Source organism: Ranitomeya variabilis, chromosome 1, assembly GCF_051348905.1.
Source record: "Ranitomeya variabilis isolate aRanVar5 chromosome 1, aRanVar5.hap1, whole genome shotgun sequence".
Lineage (NCBI taxonomy): Eukaryota > Metazoa > Chordata > Amphibia > Anura > Dendrobatidae > Ranitomeya > Ranitomeya variabilis.
Window position 1 is genome coordinate 749541457 of NC_135232.1, and position 21328 is coordinate 749562784.

Below are 21328 nucleotides of genomic sequence, written 5' to 3' on the forward strand. Positions count from 1 at the left end.
ATATATACTGTATACCGTTGTTACATGTTTACATATATCTCATGCTGCTGTATTGTATTGTATGTTACACTACATGTTGATAGGGACAATGCAGTTTGGGAAAAGGACACTAGATGGGGCACTGAGCTCACTCAATAGCAGGTTTAGCTGTAAGACACTGAAGGGTTAAATTGTAGGAGGGGATAGTTGGGGAACAAGGCAGGGATATTTTCCTTGTTAGACCCAATTGGGGCTAGACCCCTGTGTGCTCAGGTGGCCTATGGCCCGAGCTGCTTAACTAGCCCCGCAATGTTTAAAGTAGATGCCCAGCCATCCTAAGAGGGGATTTGGAGAGTAGAGTGGAGAAGAGAGCAAATTATGAATGGCAATGGAGAGAAGAGATTGAGGAAGCTTAAATAAGTGGTCACCGTAAAAGTGTATGGGCAGGTCATCCCATTAAGTGGTGGAAAGCTATGGAAGTAGTATATGTGACGTATGGTGCGAAACAGGCAGAAGAGTGCTATATCTTAGTGACGTTCTACCGGCGAGACACTGAGGGGTTGCAAGAGGCACTCCGACCTGTGGAAACACTGTGACGTAGAGAAGAGAGAAGGGACAGATAAGGAGATGTGCTGTCTTAACTGAGAAGATAATGTTGGAAGTCACGTGGATGTGCTGTGTCCTGAAGTGAGTAAATCCGTTTTGTTAAAAGCTGCTTTGGACTGTGCCAATATTCCTTTGAAACCGAGGATGGCTGTCAGTCAGAGCATTGGAGAAGAAGCTGACAGCATCGTGAGTACTGTATATGCCGGGTTAAAGAAGGTACCCTGTTATCTAATAGAGAAAAGCCTGGGTGAGCCAAACCCTAAATGTTCAGCCACAGCTACTAGCCTGCCCATTTATTACAGGTCCAAGGACAGTCACCACCTATGATGCTCTGAAGGACCTGTTGGTGAAGAACCAATATTTTCATCTTTACACTGTGGAATAGTGGGAAACTGTCTCACAATTGGTCAGAATGATGGGAACGTAGATTCCACAGCCTGTCAGGAGAGTAGGAAAGTGGTAATCACAGCCTATTGGGGGGACTGGAAAGTAGGCTACCCAGTCCGTCAGGGTAGTGGGAAATTTGGGTCTGCAGCCTGTCAGACAAATGGGAAAACTTTGTTCACCTGGGGAGACAGCCTACATAACCTCTGTCCCCAAAGTCAGAGTGCCCAGAATGCAAGAAATGCACTGCCTTCTGGACCCTCATCAGCCAGCAGGATAACAGGACAAGTTACTGGCCCAGAGCAGGTCCCAAAGGGTTCCTGTGAGGATGGGACCGTAGTGTCACTTCTGGCTACGTTTAGCCAGGAATCTCAGACCTGTCTGGTGGCACTGAGTAACTTCTCGGAGAAGCCCATCTTTGAATCTCAGAAGAAGAGGGTACTGCGGGATCCAGGTAGGGGATCCAGAGAAGGTAGGCTTGGGAGATTATCTGTCTCCCACGTAACCTCAAAAAGGGGAGGTGTCATATAAAACATGAAAATCCATAAGTTAATTCCAGAAGGAGAAAGAGCTTAAAATCTAAAACCCTTTTTGAAAAATAGAGATCCCCATGTTTTTGTTTTTTTTATAGGAAGAGATTGTGATTATCTCAGTGCTCATATATTTGTGATTAATTATGCACTCCCACTGTGTCCATAAAAGTCTTAGAAATGTGATTTTTTTTAATCATTGTCAAAAACAAAGAAAAAAAAAAAGTCAGGTTGGCAACCCTGCTTTACTTCTCCTTGTAATATTTTGAGATTCTCTATTGACTGGTATAGTTGTAAGGGTCTATCACAAGGCAAACCTTGATGCCTACTGGAGCTTTGTCTACACCCTCAGCTGAAGAGTGTTGACCGTGGCAATGGAAATATAAAATAAAATATAGCGTGGGCAAAATGTACTGTGAAAATATGAAGACAAAAAAAAATAAAGTGAACTTCAGTTGTACTGTTTAGTGCAGTATGTTTTCAACTATCTAAGAATGTGTTAGGCAGAAAATCCCTTTATAGTGTAACTACAATTTCAGTTGAACTTGCAACAACATATCCTCCTTCACTTCCCCTCTCCATACACTTTAACGTGCAGCAAATGTAATCTGATCCCATGGTAGTTGCATAAAATCTGCCAAATTTTAGACATTGAATTGAGAAACAATTATCAGTCCAGGAGGCAGAAGAATAAAAACAGCAATTTTTGGAGGCAAAAGAAAATATTACAAAGCTTATTATTTACACTTGTGCCATTACTTTTAAACTACATGTGTTATTTTTTTTATAACGTAATCTCCACCACTTTTAGGTAACAAATTCATTAAGGGAAGGAAACAATATTACCTTTCCCATACAAATTAGATCACAGTCCCTAAAGAAGCAGAACAGTTATACAATAAGAAATGTTGAACAAGTATCTTACCTTCAGTTTTTATTTTTAAAGCTGTCCTCACAAGTGAAAATAGCGTAGCATTGAATGTAACAGTCCCATCACTATTTAATGGCATGTTCATACTGACTAACCTCTACAAAAAAACAGAAAATTAAAGATAGTTGCACTTCAAAAATAATTTACTAAAGCATCACAAGCCAAAATGTTGCAGAAATGTGTGTCACTGTCCTATAAGAAAGAAAAGCTGCCTATTGAATGTACCATCTGTTGAAGGTATCTACTTGGTACATCATTTAATGGTTTCCAACTCAAGAGCCTTCAAACATGACTAGGGCTTCAAGCTACGTCAGAGCGTTAATTAAAGTTAAGTTCCCACAATAAGTTTATGGTGTATTTTTGAGGCTGAATATTTTCACTGAGCATAAAAATGCTGTGCCTTACAGTTACAGCAAAGTAGATGGGATTTATAGAGATCTCATGCCCAGTGTGTTTTTTATTTTATAATTCCGCGTAAGCTGGCATGCGATGCATGTTTGCATCCAAAAAAAAACACAATTTCTCTTGTTGGTACGCTGAACCTTATCTGTGGATTTTTGCACATAGAACTGCATTAGATGCGGAAAACCACAGGTAAAGCATAGTTTCCATTGTGAATGGGAAAGCACTAAAATCACATATAAACCACTTGTGACTGTATCAATAAAGATTTTTCAAAGCCAAATGTCAGGAAGTATCAAACATAACCCAGCTGTATTTAAAATATGGCATTCCAACAGGAGACAAAATCGAGGTGTCAAAAATGAGATTCAAAGGCGTAAAAAAAAATCCCGAAAACACAAGCAACCTAATTTATCTAATAGGTGCAAAAATGCAGCAGAAAACAAAAAACTAAAGAAATACTCATTTTGTGAATGTAGCCTTACAACAAGCAAATCTCATCTGTCTACACCCATTTTGTGGTTTTGGTATCTTGTCAGTAAGTAGCATGGTACTTTCTGTTTGGATAAGAAAATGTCGACTTGGTTTATTATTACCTTAAAACCAACCATGCATATATTTTTAATTTCACGGTCTGAGAACCCCTTTACAAAATGAAGTGTCTTACCTTGCAAGCCACACGATGAGGACAGAATTTTCCAAAGCCTAGAGGTGGCTGAATTCTTCTCAGAAGAGTGACAACATCTAAATGTTTGATTCTTCCCCTTAGTGAAGGTTTAAAAAGAAAATCATCATTTATGTTGACTTACTGATTTAAACCCATTTCCATGAAAGCCAATTTTTATTTTTGCACTTTCGTTTTTTCCTCCCCTTCTTTCAAAAGCTATATCTTATTTTCCATCAACCATATGATGGTTTCCATTTTGTGGGACAAGTTGAATTTCTGAATGACACCATACATTTTACTATACAATATACAGGAAAACAGAAAAGAAATTCTAAAATGTGATGAAACTGTGAATCCTCCCACAATTAATCAATAGCTGATTAAAAAGATTATCCAAGTCAGAATAATTACACAGTTACCAAGCTTTTATGTATGTATATATATATATGTATATATATATATATATATATATATATATATATATATATATATATATATATATTACTTAAGTGGTTTTTACAATTTTTTTAATTTGTAAAAAAAACCACTTTGGTTTGTGAAGCTATTTTCTAAGACTTGTAACTTTTTTATTTTTCCACTGATGGGTCTTGTTTTTAGCTTGGTGCACTAAAGGTTTTTGTAGTAACCATTTTGGTTTGTATTTTGGGGGTACAGGACGTACGGCAGCAATACAAATGGTAATTCTGGCATTTCCATTCTTTACTGTTCATGTTTATCGTAAAGGTAAAATAATTTTAGATTTTGATAAACAGGACTTTTGTGGCCATAGTGATACCAAATATATATTATTTCTTTGCTTTTAAAGAAGAAAAGGGAGAGGGTAATTAGAATTTTTTCTTAAAAACATTTTCCCCTCAGGTCCCTTACAGCAGCAATGGTATGGCAATTTGCATGCCTTGCAAGAAAATAAGACATTAAATGTTTTCATTAACTTTGCTTAAACTCCATCCCTTTGCGATTTTCAGTTGAACAGGTGTTCTCACCCCAAACTTTAAAGTGTTGTTTTCATTTTTATCTAATAAATCAATAATACGCATAAAAATAAGCAACTTTGGAATGTATCTTATCAGAGAAAGCTGCTTCTTTTTCCACCACGATTGAGCAGTCATTATCAAGATTCTCAATTCTGAGATTAAATCTGTATTAAGTGAAGACATTGTTACATTACTGAGATAGAATTGCATCCATAGCAACTACTATCTCCTATGTAGACGGGAGGAGGGAGAAGCAAGAGGCAGAGCTCTCCTATCGTAACCTCTGAATACAGATTTTACCAGTGAACAGAGCATTCTGAGAATGAATGATGAGCCTGGATAACATCTGAAAAGATATACTACAAAGTGTCTTATTTTCATGTGTAGTATTGGTCTATTCAATAAAAATCAAAAGTTACTCTTTAAGCCCATCACAATCTTGGATGTACCCAGTACGTCATGGTCAGCTGGTACTTACTGACCTTGGACGTACTGGTTACGTACAGGCAATTTTGCGCACCCAGGAGCTGGGCGCGTGCGATCACCACCAGGTGATCAGCTGATATCACAGTTGACACCTGGCTCTCACTGTCAGGAGCGGTGCCCTCACCGCTCCAGGAACTGCAACCCCAAAAATGCTGCCATCGATATCCATCACAGAATTTATAAGACAGGCAGAGGGAAGGAGATCCCACTGCCCTCCGATCGGCGCCCCCCCGACTTCATCATGGGGACCCGATCGTTGCCATGTTGACCTGATGTCATCATGGTGACATCTGGGTCACCAGGCTATGGCAAGCCCCTCAGACCATGCGCAGAACACAAAGTAAAAATAAAAAAAATATTTTTTTATAAAAAATAAAAAATATATTGTACCGATAAATTTCTATTTTTGTGTAAAAAAAAAAAAAAAAGCAAATAAAGTACATGTTTTGCATCGCTGTGTCTGGGACACTACTAGTTAAAACCTTCACTGTACACAGTAAAAACGGGGCAAAAATATGCTTTTTCATCATATCGCAAAAAAAAGTGAAATAAAACCCAATCAAAAAGACAAATTTACATAAAAACGGTATAGCTAAAAACATCATCTTGCACAGCAAAAAACAAGCCACTATACAGCTCCGTCAATGGAAAAATAAAAAAGTTATAGCTCTCAGAATAAAACGATGCAAAAATAATTATTTTTTCTATAATATAGTGTTTATTGTGTAAAAACACCAAAACATAAAACAAGATATAAATGTGATATCGCTGTAATCATACTGACCTGAGGAATAAAGCTGCCTTATCAATTTTACCACACGCGGAACAGTATAAAAAAAAAACCAAACTATTTCTGAATTGCTGGTTTTTGTTCATTCTCCCTCCCAAAAATCGTAATAGAAAGCCTGTAAATTAGGCGGGCTGTCATCGCTACAGAAATGCCAAACATGTGGATGCTAAGGGTATGTGCACACGTTGCGGATTTCCTGCGGATCTGCAGCATTTTTTGCAGTGCAGAAACGCTGCAGATCCGCAAGTGTTTTACAGTACAATGTAAATCAATGTGAAAAAAAAAACCGCTGTGCTGATGGTGCGGAAAATTCAGTGCGGAAACGCTGACGAAGCCGACGCAAAACGCGCGTTGGGGCAACGGTGTGGTCCGGTCCTGGTGCCAGTCTCTGGGTAAGAACTCCGGGTGGGGAATGATGATAAATGCTGCAAGGATATGAGCCAGTGTACAGGGCTCACTATATTCCTCTATACGGTTCCACATGTCCCCCGGTTCTATGCCTGTGTTAGACTCTGCACTATGCACTTGATTGTTTTGTATATGGCATCAGTCTGAGTGCTACACCGTTTTTTGGTCTGTGCTACAATCCTTCACTTCAAACTATCTTCAATTTTTAGTAATGGTTATTGTGATATGTCTGTTGGTATTTTTGTAATCTAATAAAATATTATGTAACTATTTCTGGACATGAACTCCATTCTTTTTAGTCTATTAATATTGGTTGCAGGAGTGTCCTTGTCTCTTTGATTATGTCTTCCTGGTAGGCTCCCCCACTGTGGTTGTGAGTATGTGGAAGAACATTGGTTTCTTATCTTTCATTTTGGGTTTGTTGGATTAAAAGAAGTAGCATGTCACTTCTTTTTTTCGGATCTGCAGCGTTTTTGTACCCATTCCATTATAGAAAGGGGTAAAAAACGCAATAAATCTGCAAAAAATCCGCAGCAAATCCACACCAAAAACCGCACAAAAAACGCGACAAATCCGCACCTGCGTTTTCTGCCAAGAGATGCAGAATCCGCACCAGAAATTCCTAAGCCTAATTCGCAAGGTGTGCACATAGCCTAAATGTGGTTTAGGCACACTGGGGCTCAGAATGGAGGGGGACATTTGGATTTGGGAGCCCAGAATTTGCTGAATTTCTTTTGGCGGGTGGGGAGCAATTTCGCTTTTCCAGATCCTTTGTGCTACCAGTAACATGGAAGCCCCTATATTTCCGTTAACACATGATGGACCTGAGTGGGAACTTGCTTTTTTTGTGGATTGATTTGAAGCTTTTTTGGGACATTTTACATAATATTTAGGAACACATTTATCCGGCACTCTATGCTGAGCACTTACTTTGGGGTTTCCATCTAAATCTCCGAGTGATGTGATTCAGATGAAATCCCCGAGGGATACATTTGCTATAATGAGGCAGAAGAGTTACTCTGGAGTCCGTCTGGCCTCAGTTCAGTATTGTCCTTCTTTTCAGAAGTGCACAACACTGTAGTGAACCGCGCTTTTATGCACACCAAAAAATACGGACATCGCCGGATCACAGGCCAGACGACATCCACAGTGCCTCCTTCTGCCTCATTATAGGAAATCTTCTGCCGGGGGTTCCATCTCAATTACATATTTCAGAGATTTGCATGGAAATTCCTGTGTAAGTACTCAGCGCAGGATAAATATGAGCAAGCCTTACTGCGATCTTTGGGAGGCAGAAGGAACAAATCAAAAGCAGGTAAAGAAATGGTTTTATTTATTTTTTACGCCATTCCTCTTGCGGTACAAGTGATTAGTCAACTTTATTTTTTGGATTGGTGCAATTAAAAGAATACCAGATTTATATTGCGTTTTTATGTTTGGCTGCGGTCACACTAAAAGACACTTTTTTATTGCAAAAACAAGTTTTTGCACGGCCATATTTTGAGAGCTATAATTTTCCGATATATCTGCCGACAGTCATGTGAGGGCTTGTTTTTTCCGGGATAAGTTGAAATTTTTATTGGTATCATTTTCGGTCACATAACATTTTTTGATCACTTTAGAAAACATGAGACTAAGGGTATGTGCACACATTGTGGATTTGGCTGCAGATCAGATTTGACGCTGCGGATTCGCAGCAGTTTTCCATTGGGTTTACAGTACCATGTTAACCATATGGAAACCCAAATCCGCAGTGCACATGCTGCTGAAAATACAGCGCGGAAACGCTGCAGTTTATTTTTCTCAGCATGTCAATTCTTTGTGCGGATTCTGCAGAGTTTTACACCTGCTCCATAATTGGAATCCACAGGTGTAAAAACGCATGTGAAAACCGCACAAAAAACGCGGTAAATCCGCAGGTAAAACGCAGGGCGTTTTACCTGCGGATTTTTCAGAATCCAGAACCTGCACGGAAAAATCCGCACACGAATCCACAACGTGTGCACATACCCTAATAAGAAAAAAGAAGGGTGTCATTAGCCTTAATAAGTGCATATGTAATAGTTTTTCACACTTCATACCACTGTACACAGGTTAGAAGTACGGTATGTATACAGATATAAGTACATACTTTGCCTCTGGATCATACTCAGCCCATATCCTTTTAAATTCATCCAAGTGATGTGGACCAAGAATTGACCAATCACGGGTAAGGTAGTCAAAATTATCCATGATGACAGCAACAAAGAGATTGATAATCTGCAAAACAGTACGATTTTTATAATTATCTTCACCACTCATATAGTGGTAAAATGGGGAAAAAAAATGTTACTTACCAAAAATGCGCACAACATGTAGAAACTTATAAAATAGAAGTATGCAAAGCCTGTTCCACATGTATATTCCTCACCCGGCAAGAAGTCTGACTCTGGGTCACACATTTTACCATAAGAACAGGCCAAAAGGATCTCATGCCAGGCCTCTCCAGTAGCACACCTGAAATACAAGTTGCAACGTAAAACAGTAGCCCAGTATATTTTTGGCAATATTTATAGATGTAGTTAAATAGCTACAAGTGACTTTTAGCTCATATTTCCCCTTTCACTGACCTATCCAGAATAGAGATGGGCGAACCCGAACAGTAAAGTATCATACTGTGACACCATTCTAAAAACTGCACCCATCAAACTACCTTGAAGAAGTTTATTAATCCTTCAGGTGCTTCATAGGAAATGAAGCAATGTAGAAGGAAAAAATTAACATTTAACTTTTTTTTTACAACAATTTTACTTTAGCCCCAATTTTTTTATTTTCACAAGGGTAACAGGAGAACACAAAATTTGTTGTGCAATTTCTCCTGAGTACGCCAATACCCCATATGCGGGGTAAAAGTCTATTTGGGAGCACGGCGAGGCTCAGAAGTTAAGGAACACCATTTGACTTTTTGAATGCAAAAATGGCTAGAATCGAGAGTGGATGCCATGTCGCGTTTGGACAGCCCCTGATGTGCCTAAACAGTGGAAACGCCCCCACAAGTGACCCCAGTTTGAAAACTGGAGCCCCCAAGGAATGTATCTAGATGTGTGGTAAGCACCTTGGACCCCCAGGTGCTTCACAGAAGTTTATAACTTATTCAATAATCACATTTTTCCAGCAAAAATATATTTTAACCCCAAATTTTTAGGGTAACAGGAGAAAATGGACCCTAAAATGTCTTCAGTGATTTCTCCTGAGTACGTTGATACCCAATATGTGGGGGAATAGTACAGTTTTGGTGTAGAGAATGGCTTGGAATGGAAGGAGTGATGTTTTGGAATGCAGATTTTGATGGAATGGTCTGAGGGTGTCATGTCGCATTTGGAGAGCCCCTCATGTGCCTAAACCCCACAACTGACACCATTTTGGAAAATAGACCCCTCAAGGAATGTACCTAGATGTGTGGTGAGCACCTTAAACCCACAGGTGCTTCACAGAATTTTACAATGTTGTTCTGTGAAAATAAAAAATACATTTTTCCTACTAAAATGTTGTTTTAGCCCCCAATTTTTTTTGAATTTTCACAAAAATAGCAGGAGAAAATGGACCTCAACATTTTTTGTGCCATTTCTTCCAAGTACGCCGACACCTTATAAGTGGTCGAAAACTACTTTTGAGGCACAGTGCAAACTTCAGAAAGGAAGACGAGCCGCATTGGAGTTCAGATTTTGCTGGACTGGTTTGAGAGTGCCATGTCACATTAGCAGAGCCCCTAAGGTGCCAGAACAGCAGAAAGCCCCCATAAGAGACCCCATTATGCAAACTACACATCTCAATGAATTCATCTACACCACTCAATTAATTCATCAATGTGTTCATTTCTTTCGGTCTAGCTTCAGATTTCTGCATTTAGTGCAGGTAAAGGTATGGCCTCCTTTCTTTTGAGCTGGATATCAAATTTAGCACTCATATCCATCTGCGAGAAAAAAAAAAAGGTCCGATTAGCGGCGCCGTCACTGAAGCTGCGCTCCCTCATAGCCTGAACTGGGATGATCTCTTTTGCATGGGAAAATGCCAGTTCATTTTCCCACACTCAAGAGTTCACCGCTGGTCAAGCTGTGAGGCAGCACAGCATTAGTGACGTCAGCGCTAGTCACTGATGCTGCCACATGCAGCTTATCATTCATTACCCAGTAGTTTACAGCCGGGACGGTCGCATTAGCACCGCTCCCAGTTGTAAACTGTATATCCCCTAGATATGGATTATGGGGTGGGACTGACTGTACGCCAGACAGGTATGGGTACATTATAGGTTTGTTATTTTTTCATTTATTACATGAGATCGAGGGCGTCGCATGGAGAAGCAGTGACAATAAAAAGGTCAAACTGTGTTCAGTGTTTTATTTAATTAAAATACTTTATTATGGCTGTGTCTTTATTTAACCAATTACCAACTATAGGATTAGTAATGGATAGGTGTCTTATTGACACCTCTCCATTACTAAGCCGCCTTGATGTCACCTTACAATACAAAGGTGACATCAAGCCCACAACTATTACCCTACTTGCCACCGCTACAGGCAGGTAGAGGCTGGGGCTGAAATTCAGCCCTGGCATTTGAAATCATACACGCCCATGTTGTCCCCGTCTCCATTCACCAGATGGGATATATTATTAATATTACCCTGGATGGAGGATTTTCTACAAGACCAATATTTATAATGAGACCCATGGCCTGCTGGGGTAAGTGACAGAGTCAGCAACTTTGTGCTCTGTCACAACTCTTAACAGTATGGGTATCTTGCGAATACCGATTCTGTTAACAACGTAGCGGACAAGGCAGCTCATGACCAGACAGGCCCTTCTGGCATTTGCCAGAAATGTCAGATGACCAGTCCGGCCCTGGCTACAGGGCAAATGCGAAGAGCGAGGCTAAGGGCTATTTGACCAAGAAGGAGAGTGATGGTGTGCTACGCTAGATGACCTGGCCTCCACAGTCACCAGACCTGAACCCAATCGAGATGGTTTGAGGTGAGCAGGACCGCAGAATGAAGGCAAAAGGGTCACCAAGTGCTAAGCATCTCTGGGAACTCCTTCAAGATTGTTGGAAGACCATTTCCAGTGACTACCTCTTGAAGCTCATCAAGAGAATGCCAATAGCCAGTAGCGGCATATGAATTACCGGCTTTTCAAAGGACACCGGTGCGTAAAAAAGGACAGCACTCGCATGGTGCGAGTGCTGTGCGTTTTTTTCTCAAATCCATTGACTTGCATTGGCGAGTCTCGTTCGAGATACACAGCAAATCGCAGCATGATGCGATTTTTTTCTCAGTCCAATTTCAGATGAGAAAAAAATTGCAGATGAGATGTCACCCATTGAATAACATTGGTCCAAGTGCAATCTGATATTTTATCAGACTGCACTAGTCCGTTTTTCTCGCAATTAAGTATGAGCCCTTAAAATGCTCCCCTCTAGCTGTGTGTCCATGATTGGGACCAGGTCCTGCTCAGCCCTTATTCACACAGGATGTCACTATGATGCAGGGTAAGGTTTTAATGTATTAATGTTACAGGTTAGGACCATCCTGAACTTGGGTACACCTTGATTTTGGAGGGATGGACTTTTATGCTTTTTTGATCAAAAACAGTGTTTATGAAGTAACCAATGCTATTTATATGCACTACTGCTTTTACTTATTTACTTAGTTTAGTCAAATTTACATAATAAGTGCAAAAATGGTGCAAGAAATTTGCAATGTCAAAAGCTCATTGTGGGTACGTAGCCTTAATGGCACCCACAGACGTCCATGAAACTCAGTCCAAACACAGACCACAATGCACAGACTGTCCACGGGTCTCCCACCCCGAACTCGACAGCCTCATATATGCCTATGAAACTTTTGAGTTCAGGTCAGGAAACCCCCAGCCATTCCGTGCATTATGGTCTGTTCATGAACAGTTTCATAGACACCTGAATGGTGTACTTAATTTGTTCATGAATTTTATTTATTTATTTCTTTTTTCTTGTGAGCTTGCAAGGGTTATGTAAATATAACAAAAACGGAGTGATTAAAGAAAAACATTTAGCGAATGAGATTGGTGATACATTTTCAAGCAAATACAGCTGAATAGAATTAACTAACATGTCTGAATGCACAACTGGATAAATCCAAATGAATCCCCATGTCATAGTCATAATTTGATGCAAGCAGTATCAGTTGCTGAACTCACGGGCGGACATACCACATGTGCAGCCTGGTACGGCTGCACCGGGGCACAGAGGCTCCAGGGGGCCCTGCAGGGCGGCTAATAATGAGAGCAATCTGGCCTGTTTATCTGGCCCTGAGGCTTCGGGCGGCCCTAGGCCAGATTGCCCTCATGTGCAGTGGGCAGAGAGAGATCCCTGCAGCTCCGCATGCGTAGCGCTGTGGGGGAACATGCAGAGTGCTGAATGGTGCTGTGTGTGTCTGTGTGTGTGTAGGTGGCAGAGGGGGCAATGATGGGGGTGATGGGGAGAAGGCAATGATGATGGTAGTGGAAAGGACAATGATGGTGGAAAGGGCAATGATGGGGTGAAAAGCAAGGAGGACATGATGGAGGTGGTGGAAAGGGCAATGATGGGGTTATGAGGGAGAAGGCAATGATGGGGTGGTGGGGAGAAAGCAATGATAGAGGTGGTGGAAAGGGCAATGATGGGGGTGCTGGGGGAGAAGGCGATGATAGGGTGGAGGAGAGGACAATAATTGGATGCGGGGGGAGGAGGACAATAAGGGGTAGGGGGTTGGGAAGGGAGGAATGGGGATTTATAATGGATTTAGGAACAGGGGGAGGTGGAGGTAGACATTATTATCCAACCAAGCACACCATTGTTTTTCTTGTGAAATTCACAATACGTTTGATGTGTCACATGACCCTCTTCCCACGGGAAAAAATAAAGTTGGATCCAAAATGGTCAACTTCAAAATGGCCGCCATGGTCACCACCCATCTTGAAAAGTTTTCCCCCTCCCATATACTAATGTGCCACAAACAGGAAGTTGATATCAACAACCATTCCTATTTTATTTAGGTGTATCCATATAAATGGCCCACCCTGTGTATACACATGTACTGTATGTGTGTGTATATACATATATATATTTATAGATACGTAGCTTTGTCGCCATAAAAGGAGGGGACTCAGACACATTTCTTGCACAGGGGCCCCAAGCTGTCAGTGTCCACCCCCCTGACTGAACTCTATTACTCATGTGTCAACAACTCAGGTTGGTGGAAGTGGAATAATGGTGTGGGGTATGTTTTGTTTGCATATCTTGGGTCCTCTGAATCCTGTGAGTAGAAGTTATGAATAGTAGGGGTTACCTGAGCATTGTGACTAACCAAGTTCATACCTTCATGGCAGCTGTTTAATCAACATAATAAGAACACTTTGAGCAGGACAATGAATGATGGCACAAGGGTCAAATTGTTATGGATTTGCTCCAATAACAAGACAGCAAGTTTTCCTTGTTTCCCTATCTTTCACAGTCTCCAGATATATTCCTATAAAGTATTTGTAGAATGAGATAGAACTGGCTGCTCAAAGAATGTAAGTTCCTTCATCATACATTCAGTTCTGAAAGCCAAAGCAGACTCAATGCACTACTGGATGGGTATATTTAATACAATGGCTATTCAGTGTACATTGTCTGGATTTGTTATAGATACTGCTAAAGTTCCATTGGTCTACTTGTATTAATTTTTAACAAGGTTTCCACTTTTAGAAAATGGAACCTCAAGTGGTGACATCGTATGAACAGATCGCATCACCACTGCAGTCAATCGCAGAGCTTAGCGACTTGGTATAGTGATGTTAGCTTTCACCAAAACACTGAGACAAAACACTGAGACATGAGCAGCACGGAGAGTGAGTACTATCTGTTTTTGTTATTTTACACTAGATGGTGGCCCGATTCTAACGTATCGGGTATTCTAGAATATGTAGGTAGTATATAGCACAGGCTACGTACTATATTGCACAGTGACGTAGTATATAACACAACCGACGTAGTATATAACATAGCTACGTAGTATATAACAGAGCTACGTAGTATGTAACACAGCCACATAGTATATAACATAGCCACGTAGTGTATTGCACAGCTACGTAGTGTATAGCACAGGCCACGTAGTATATAGCAGAGCCACGTAGTATATACCATAGGCACGTAGTATATTGCACAGGCACGTAGTATATTGCACAGCCACGTAGTATATAACAAAGTCATGTAGTATATAACACAGTCACGTAGTGTATTGCACAGCTACGTAGTGTATTGCACAGCGATGTAGTATATTGGTCAGCGACGTAGTATATAGCAGAGCCACGTAGTATATAACATGGCCACATAGTATATTGTAGAGGCACGTAGTATATTGCATAGCTACGTAGTATATTGCACAGCCACATAGTATATAACAGAGCCATGTAGTATATTGCACAGTTGACGTAGTATATAACAGAACCGACAGAGCCACATAGTATATTGCACAGCTACCTAGTATATAACACAGAGCACGTAGTATATTGGACAGTCACGTTGTATATTGCACAGTCACATTGTATATTGCCCAGCTACATAGTATATAGCACAGAGATGTAGTATATAACAGAGCCCACACAGTATGTAACACAGCCCACGTAGTATATCGCAATATGGGCACTATATGCGTGGTTAAAAAAGACTTAAAATAAAAAATAAACATATACTCACCTTCCGAAGGCCCCTTGAAGTCCTGGCGCCTGTGTGTGGTGCACGAGGCAGCTTCCGGTCCCAGGGTTGGTATGAGCGCAGGACCTGTGATGACGTCGTGGTCACATGACCGTGACGTCATGGCAGGTCCTTCTCGCATAGCATCCTTGGCACCGGAACCTGCCGCTTGCACTGCCGAGGACAGCGCGCGATGTCGGAAGGTGAGAATAACTTTTTTTTTTATTATTATTATAATTTGTAACATTAGATCTCTTTACTATTGATGCTGCATACGCAGCATCATTAGTAATAAGTTGGTCACACAGGGTTAATAGCTGCGTTAACGGAGTGCGTTACACAGCGGTCTGTTAACGCTGGCATTAACCCTGTGTGAGCGCTCAGCGCTGACTGCAGGGCAGTAAAGCAGCGGCCATTTCACTGCCAGACTATGACCGTCGCTGATTGGTCGTGGCAATGGTCGTGGGCGTTTTGCCACAACCAATCAGAGACTTGGATTTCCATGACAGACATAGGCCGCGACCAATGAATATCCGGGACAGATAGACAGACAGACGGAACACCCCTTAGACAATTATATAGTAGATGACAGGTAACTTTTGGGGTCCACTTTTTCTAAATGTGGAAAATTTCTATAAAGGACATCATGTTACAGAAGCACTTTAGCATTTACACAAAACTTTGGGATTCAATGCAATATGCCGTATAATTTACTGATAGATGACAAAATGAAAATCACCTGAAAAGTAGTAATACTGCCTGTGGAAAGGTCTGGAAGTTATTGTTTCGATTTATTTGCGTTCCATCAACCATGGCAATTTTACCAAAGACCTGAAAAATAGAACATTATCATGTTACAAATTTATAATCAGCATCAAGACTGGCTGTGAACTATTATTTCTTAATGCAAAGGCAAAGTGTCATTTACTTTTTAAGTTAAAAGTAGTTATCAAAACATGATATGTAAAAATGTTAAACATGAACTGCTGTAATTGCTTTTATTTTTTTATTTCATTTTTAAGCAGCAATCGGGGGCTACAATTTTGTGTGATGTGTTGCACCCCAACACTCACACAAGGCAAATACGGCACACACCGCATAGGTGAAGCTATGTTGAAGAGAAGCCATGGACTTTTCAGAATTGTGCATCCATTGGATCACTCATGTATGAACCCCAAGTGTGTTAGCCCTGCAATATATCGGTAGGCATGAAGCTTGCAATAAGATCCTATCCGGTTATAGGATGTTTCGCCCCCCAGCAGTTCGCCCCCAGCATTTCGCTCCCAGCAGTTTTCCCCCAGCAGTTTGCCCTGGGTACATTTCCCCCCGCACATTTTGTCCCCAGCATTTGGCCCCCAGGATGTTTCGACCCTGCACATTTCACCCCCGCACATTTAGCCCCCAGCAGTTCGCCCATTTCTCCCCCAGCAGTTCGCCCCCGGATGTTTTGCCCCCGGATGTTTCACCTACAGCATTTTGTCACTGGATGTGTCGCCATCTGATGTTTCGCCCCTAGCATTTTTACCCCAGATGTTTCCCCCTCAGCTTTTGGGGTCAACATGCAGGGAACAAAACATCTACGACTGAACATACCTGGGGGTAAAATATACAGGACCAAAATTGCTGGGTATTCCTGTGGCTGCCTTTTCAGCAGCTTAACCAGTGTCTCTTCTGGCTGGCCTTAAAGGAGTATTGTCACCCTACAACACAAAAAACCTGACATACTTACCTGTCGCAGCTGCAGCTCCTTGGGTCACGGAGTGCAGTCTAGCGGTTCCCCGTGACGTCTTCTCCTGCTTCCGGCTGTCTTTTCATCCTGCCTTGATCACTGATCCATGAAGCATGATGAATGCCGCGGCAGTGAGGCCGAATGTCTCCTGACCGCTCACTGACATGACGTCACTCCTCCCCATTCATCAGTCAATCCAGGGGGCAGGATGCCTCTCCTGTCACCAAGACACTGCTGCACATGCGCAGTGCCGTGATGAGATCAGGCAGAAGAAGAGGACACTGGGAAGAAGGAGAGGACTCGTGGTGGCCTCCGGATCCAGCATGGCGATTGCCAGCCCATACTGAATTCTTACTTGTAGAAAGTGAATTGCTGTGGAAGCTGACAGATTTTTTGTGCCAGTACACCTCTTTGTAGAGATTTTAGACACTGCTATATTCTGATGTAAAGATGGAATAAGAGCCAGTCTAATGTAACTTGCAGGACGCCTGACATGAAAATGTTTACATCTGCAACAAAACTTGCAAACAAGCAGGCCAGTGCTGGATCAGGTATAAGTTCACAAAATATTTTGATTTTAGAGAGGTTTACATTCCCCACCTAAATCAGGCCTCATTCACACTACCTTTTTTGAATCCGTTTATTTTTTTCGTGTTATGTTTTTGTAACACAAAAACATTTTAGAAACATTTTGGAAAAGGTCTTGTTAAAATTGGCAAAATGCTCTGACACTATAATGCAATCAGTTGTGAGGTTTAGAGATGATATCAGTTGATTTAACATGTCACAAAAGTGCAGCACTCTGTACAGTACTTTTATGACATGTGGATTGATGACGGATGGGAATTCATGAACAACACGGACAAACTGGCTAAACATCCAAACACAAAATTCTGGGGGCAAAACAGGGTACAAACATCTGGGGGCAAACTGCTTGGGGTGAAACACTGATGATGGACGGGAATTCATGAACCACAAGGGTACAAACATCCGGGGGCGAACTGCTGGGGGTGAAACACTGATGACGGATGGAAATTCATGAACCACAAGGGTACAAACATCCAGAGGCGAACTGCTGGGGGTGGAACATCCGAGGGCGAACTGCTGGGGCAAAATGGGCGAACTGCTGGGAGCGAAATGTGTGGGGGTGAAATGTGCAGGGGCAAAACATCCTGGGTGCCAAATGCTGGGGAAGAAATGTGCGGGGGCAAAATGTACCCGGGGCGAACTGCGGGGGTGAACTGCTGGGGGTGAAACATCCAAATCCCCAGGAGCCTAGTACCAACTACTGTACATAATACTTTCTATAGAATTTCCATGCGCATAATTGAACCTTAGTTCAAACCAGTGAACTTAACCTGGATACAATGAAATTGCTGGCAGCATGCATATATAGCTACCTTAACTACTTAAAGGCAATCTGTGAACAGGATTCTGCTACATCATCTGAGGGCACCATAATTTAGGCAAGGAGAAGCTCATTCCAATGATGTATCACTTAGACTACTGGGTGCAGCCGTTCTGATACAATCAGAGCTTTGAGCTTTAGCAATGAAGCAGAGCTGAAAAGCAGCCCGCCGCCCTCTCCAAATACAATATCCATAGACAGTGAGCTGCTTATCACAGCAGGAGGCTTGTCAGACAGGAGGCACAGCTGCTGTTTCACAGCAATGTTAAGCTTCTGGGGCCAAAACAATAATTGCAGGCAAACAAAAGCTAGGCTTAATAAAAGAGGCATTGCTGGAAATCTGTGTTTAACCCCTACAGCATGCTGTCTGCAGCTTACATACAAAAAACCTGTTGACAGATTCCCTTTAAATTAAAGAAATTATGATAGTTATCTTGCTACTTCATAAAGATGTGTAGTCTACCTGTGTAAAAGTAAAAGAGGTTGAAAACAGAGTAAGCACATTGCAAAACGAAGCTACATCTTTGACTGACAAAATAACACAAATATCTTGACCAAGAGAACCGACTTCGCTGGTCTAACCTGTATTGTCAGACTCCCTGAAAAGCCTGACAATTGGAAATCTTCAAATAGAGGCTGGACAGACATCTGAGATGGTTTAGTGAATCCTGCATTAAGCAGGGGGTTGGACACGATGACCCGGAGGTCCCTTCCAACTCTAACAATATGATTCTATGACTATTTATCTTGGTGTTTACTTAATATAACAGCTATTAGTTGTCTTCTTGCGTCTCTCCTAAATATCCATGGTTTAACTCCAGGCACCACTTTATACCGTAGATAGGTAATATAGAACAAAAGGGTTTCTTCAAGACTACCTGAGAAGATATATGGCAACATATATACAGGAGGTACAGCTCCAGCTCATACTGACCACGGTAAATGCTATGTAAAAATGGTTCCCATGATTACACAAGCAATAAAGATGAATTGAGGACAGTACCTTGAGACATTGTATATCAGAACCGTATAGATGAGCACAGAGTGGGGCACACAGGCACCGCGATGTTCATTTCACCACACTGGGCTTTGTCTGGATATACTACTTTAAAGATAGGTATCTGTATAATTATTTATATCTTGCAATGCAGAATGCCAGTAGTAGGGATGAACAGATCCGTGGATGTTCGGGTTCGGCCGAACTGTAGTTCAAAGTTCGGTTTAACATCCGAACTTGATGCGGACCAGAACCTAATAGAAATCAATTCTATTAGGAGTAGTATACTGCACCAGAGTATCCTGAGGCATAGTTGACAGACCCTGACAAAAATGGCTCCTAAGGGCAGGGTCGTTCAACTGTGTGTCACTGGCCCACCTCCTAAACTCTGAGCAGTACTCCTCAGCCAGCCGGCCCCCCTGCTTGATTTTTCGGAGTCTAGACTCAGCCAGGGAGGGAGACGCCATCAGGATCCCGATACACAGGTGCCAATGCTGTAAAAAACTTGTCCACTGACCGCAAAGATGGTGAATCAGTCGTTAGGGAGAAGGCCCAGGATTGGGGATCACCCTTGAGAAGGGAGACTATAATCCCCACACGCTGTTCCTCACTCCTTGAAGAAAGAGGGCAAAGCCTTAAATAAAACTTACAGGCTTCTTTAAATACAATAAATGTATCTCTCCCTACAGAGAACCTGTCAGAGAGAGATATCTTTGGTTCCGGTTGAGCCAAGACATGGGCCGAGACCATGAACCCCGACACATGCTGAAGCTGCTGCACCACCTGAGACCGCAGCTCTGTTTACTCATCCGTGAGAGTCTGGATCAAGCGAGCCAAAGCCTCTGTTTGCGCCTTAAGTTTACCAGAAAAAATATGTGTTGGTGATAATGTCATGAAATGTAACGACCCAACGGGGGTCGGTAGGCAGACGGCACAACATACACACAAAGGGATGGAAATGGGGAGAGGAAGGATTTACACCTCCTGAGCTCCAACCTGAGCCTGTCCCTGCACACCCCTAATGCCCTAATAACCCTAAAATGGATTGTGATACCAGCCTTGGTTCTGCCTCATACAGTGGGGAAAAAAGTATTTAGTCAGCCACCAATTGCACAAAAAAATGCTTTCACCCTAGATCCCAGAGTCTCAAGGATCTTGCCTGACTTTAAACCACTTTGAACTTAGGAACTCTCAAAAGGTTGAAGGGTGCTATTGATTCTACCTGCGCTTCTTCTTTTGACTCAAGATAAAGGAGTACATGCAACTAGCCTAGTGTTAAGTGCCTACTAGTTTTGTTTTGAAATGATAACAGCCATAATGTGCATTTAATTATTCTTTTTTTATGGTATCCATAAATTCATTAAAATAAAATCTGTTTAAAAATGGCGCTGGCTGCGCCTGCGCAGTAGCAGCTATCGGCAATCCGATAACTGCTACTGCGCAGGTGTCGGTGGCGCATATTGCTAGATAAAAAAAAACCCTCTTCAAGATGGTGTGATGGAAATATATATATATTTCATATAGATCTCACTTGCATATAAACTCATATATACGCACACCTAAAATATACACTATAATCAATTGCTTAAAATGGCTGACATAAACTGATATAAGCCAGATAGACTGTTTGGGGCTTTCCAGGCAAAAGCGGAATAGCACCAGATGTACTAAGTGATGATCAGATGTCTCAACTTTGTCCTAGATGCAGAAAACGGAGACAGCGACACTTTAGTTGCTTAATCAGCATTCATATGTGCATTAATCAAAATATTCCATATATATTTAGATAACCAATTACAGAGGAGCTTGACAATATGGTAATTAACTAACCATCCCTAACCACCCCCTTTCTATATGCAATTATAAAACCATGTACTGTATGTACAATAATCCGTCAGTATTGGTGAAATGTTATTCTGTCACCATGGTGTACAGTCTCATTCTTGATGAGCGCTCAAAATACTCAGTCTTATTGGGAACGGCCGCAGCACACACAGGGATAGATTTATCCAAACCAAATTTCCATAACATCGGCACCACCGGAGCTGGTGAAGTGAGTAAAATATAGGCATAAATTATATTTATGGAATCAAATAACTAAAAATTGGCATGTGGACATAAATTTACCCTTTTTGCGATGAAGTACTTAAAAATTTCTGGTGCAAGCAATTACCTTCATAAGTCACATGCTTAGTGAAAGGAAGTCCAACTGTGTACAATCTAAGTGTCACATGGTTTGTCACTATATACAAACACTTTCTGAAAGGCCACAGAGGCTGCAACACCATTAA

The 21328-nt window shown here is 41.5% G+C and overlaps 1 protein-coding gene across 1 annotated transcript in view; it reads right to left on the reverse strand.

Moving 5' to 3' along the window:
• Positions 1-21328, reverse strand: part of CACNA1S (calcium voltage-gated channel subunit alpha1 S) — a 422207-nt gene that overhangs the window by 74737 nt on the left and 326142 nt on the right. The window contains exons 31-35 of the mRNA XM_077270340.1: positions 15643-15734; positions 8515-8674; positions 8310-8437; positions 3500-3596; positions 2425-2527 (exon numbers count right to left, since the gene is read on the reverse strand). Of these exons, the coding sequence (XP_077126455.1) occupies positions 2425-2527; positions 3500-3596; positions 8310-8437; positions 8515-8674; positions 15643-15734 (580 nt within the window). The remainder of the gene's footprint in view (positions 1-2424; positions 2528-3499; positions 3597-8309; positions 8438-8514; positions 8675-15642; positions 15735-21328) is intronic.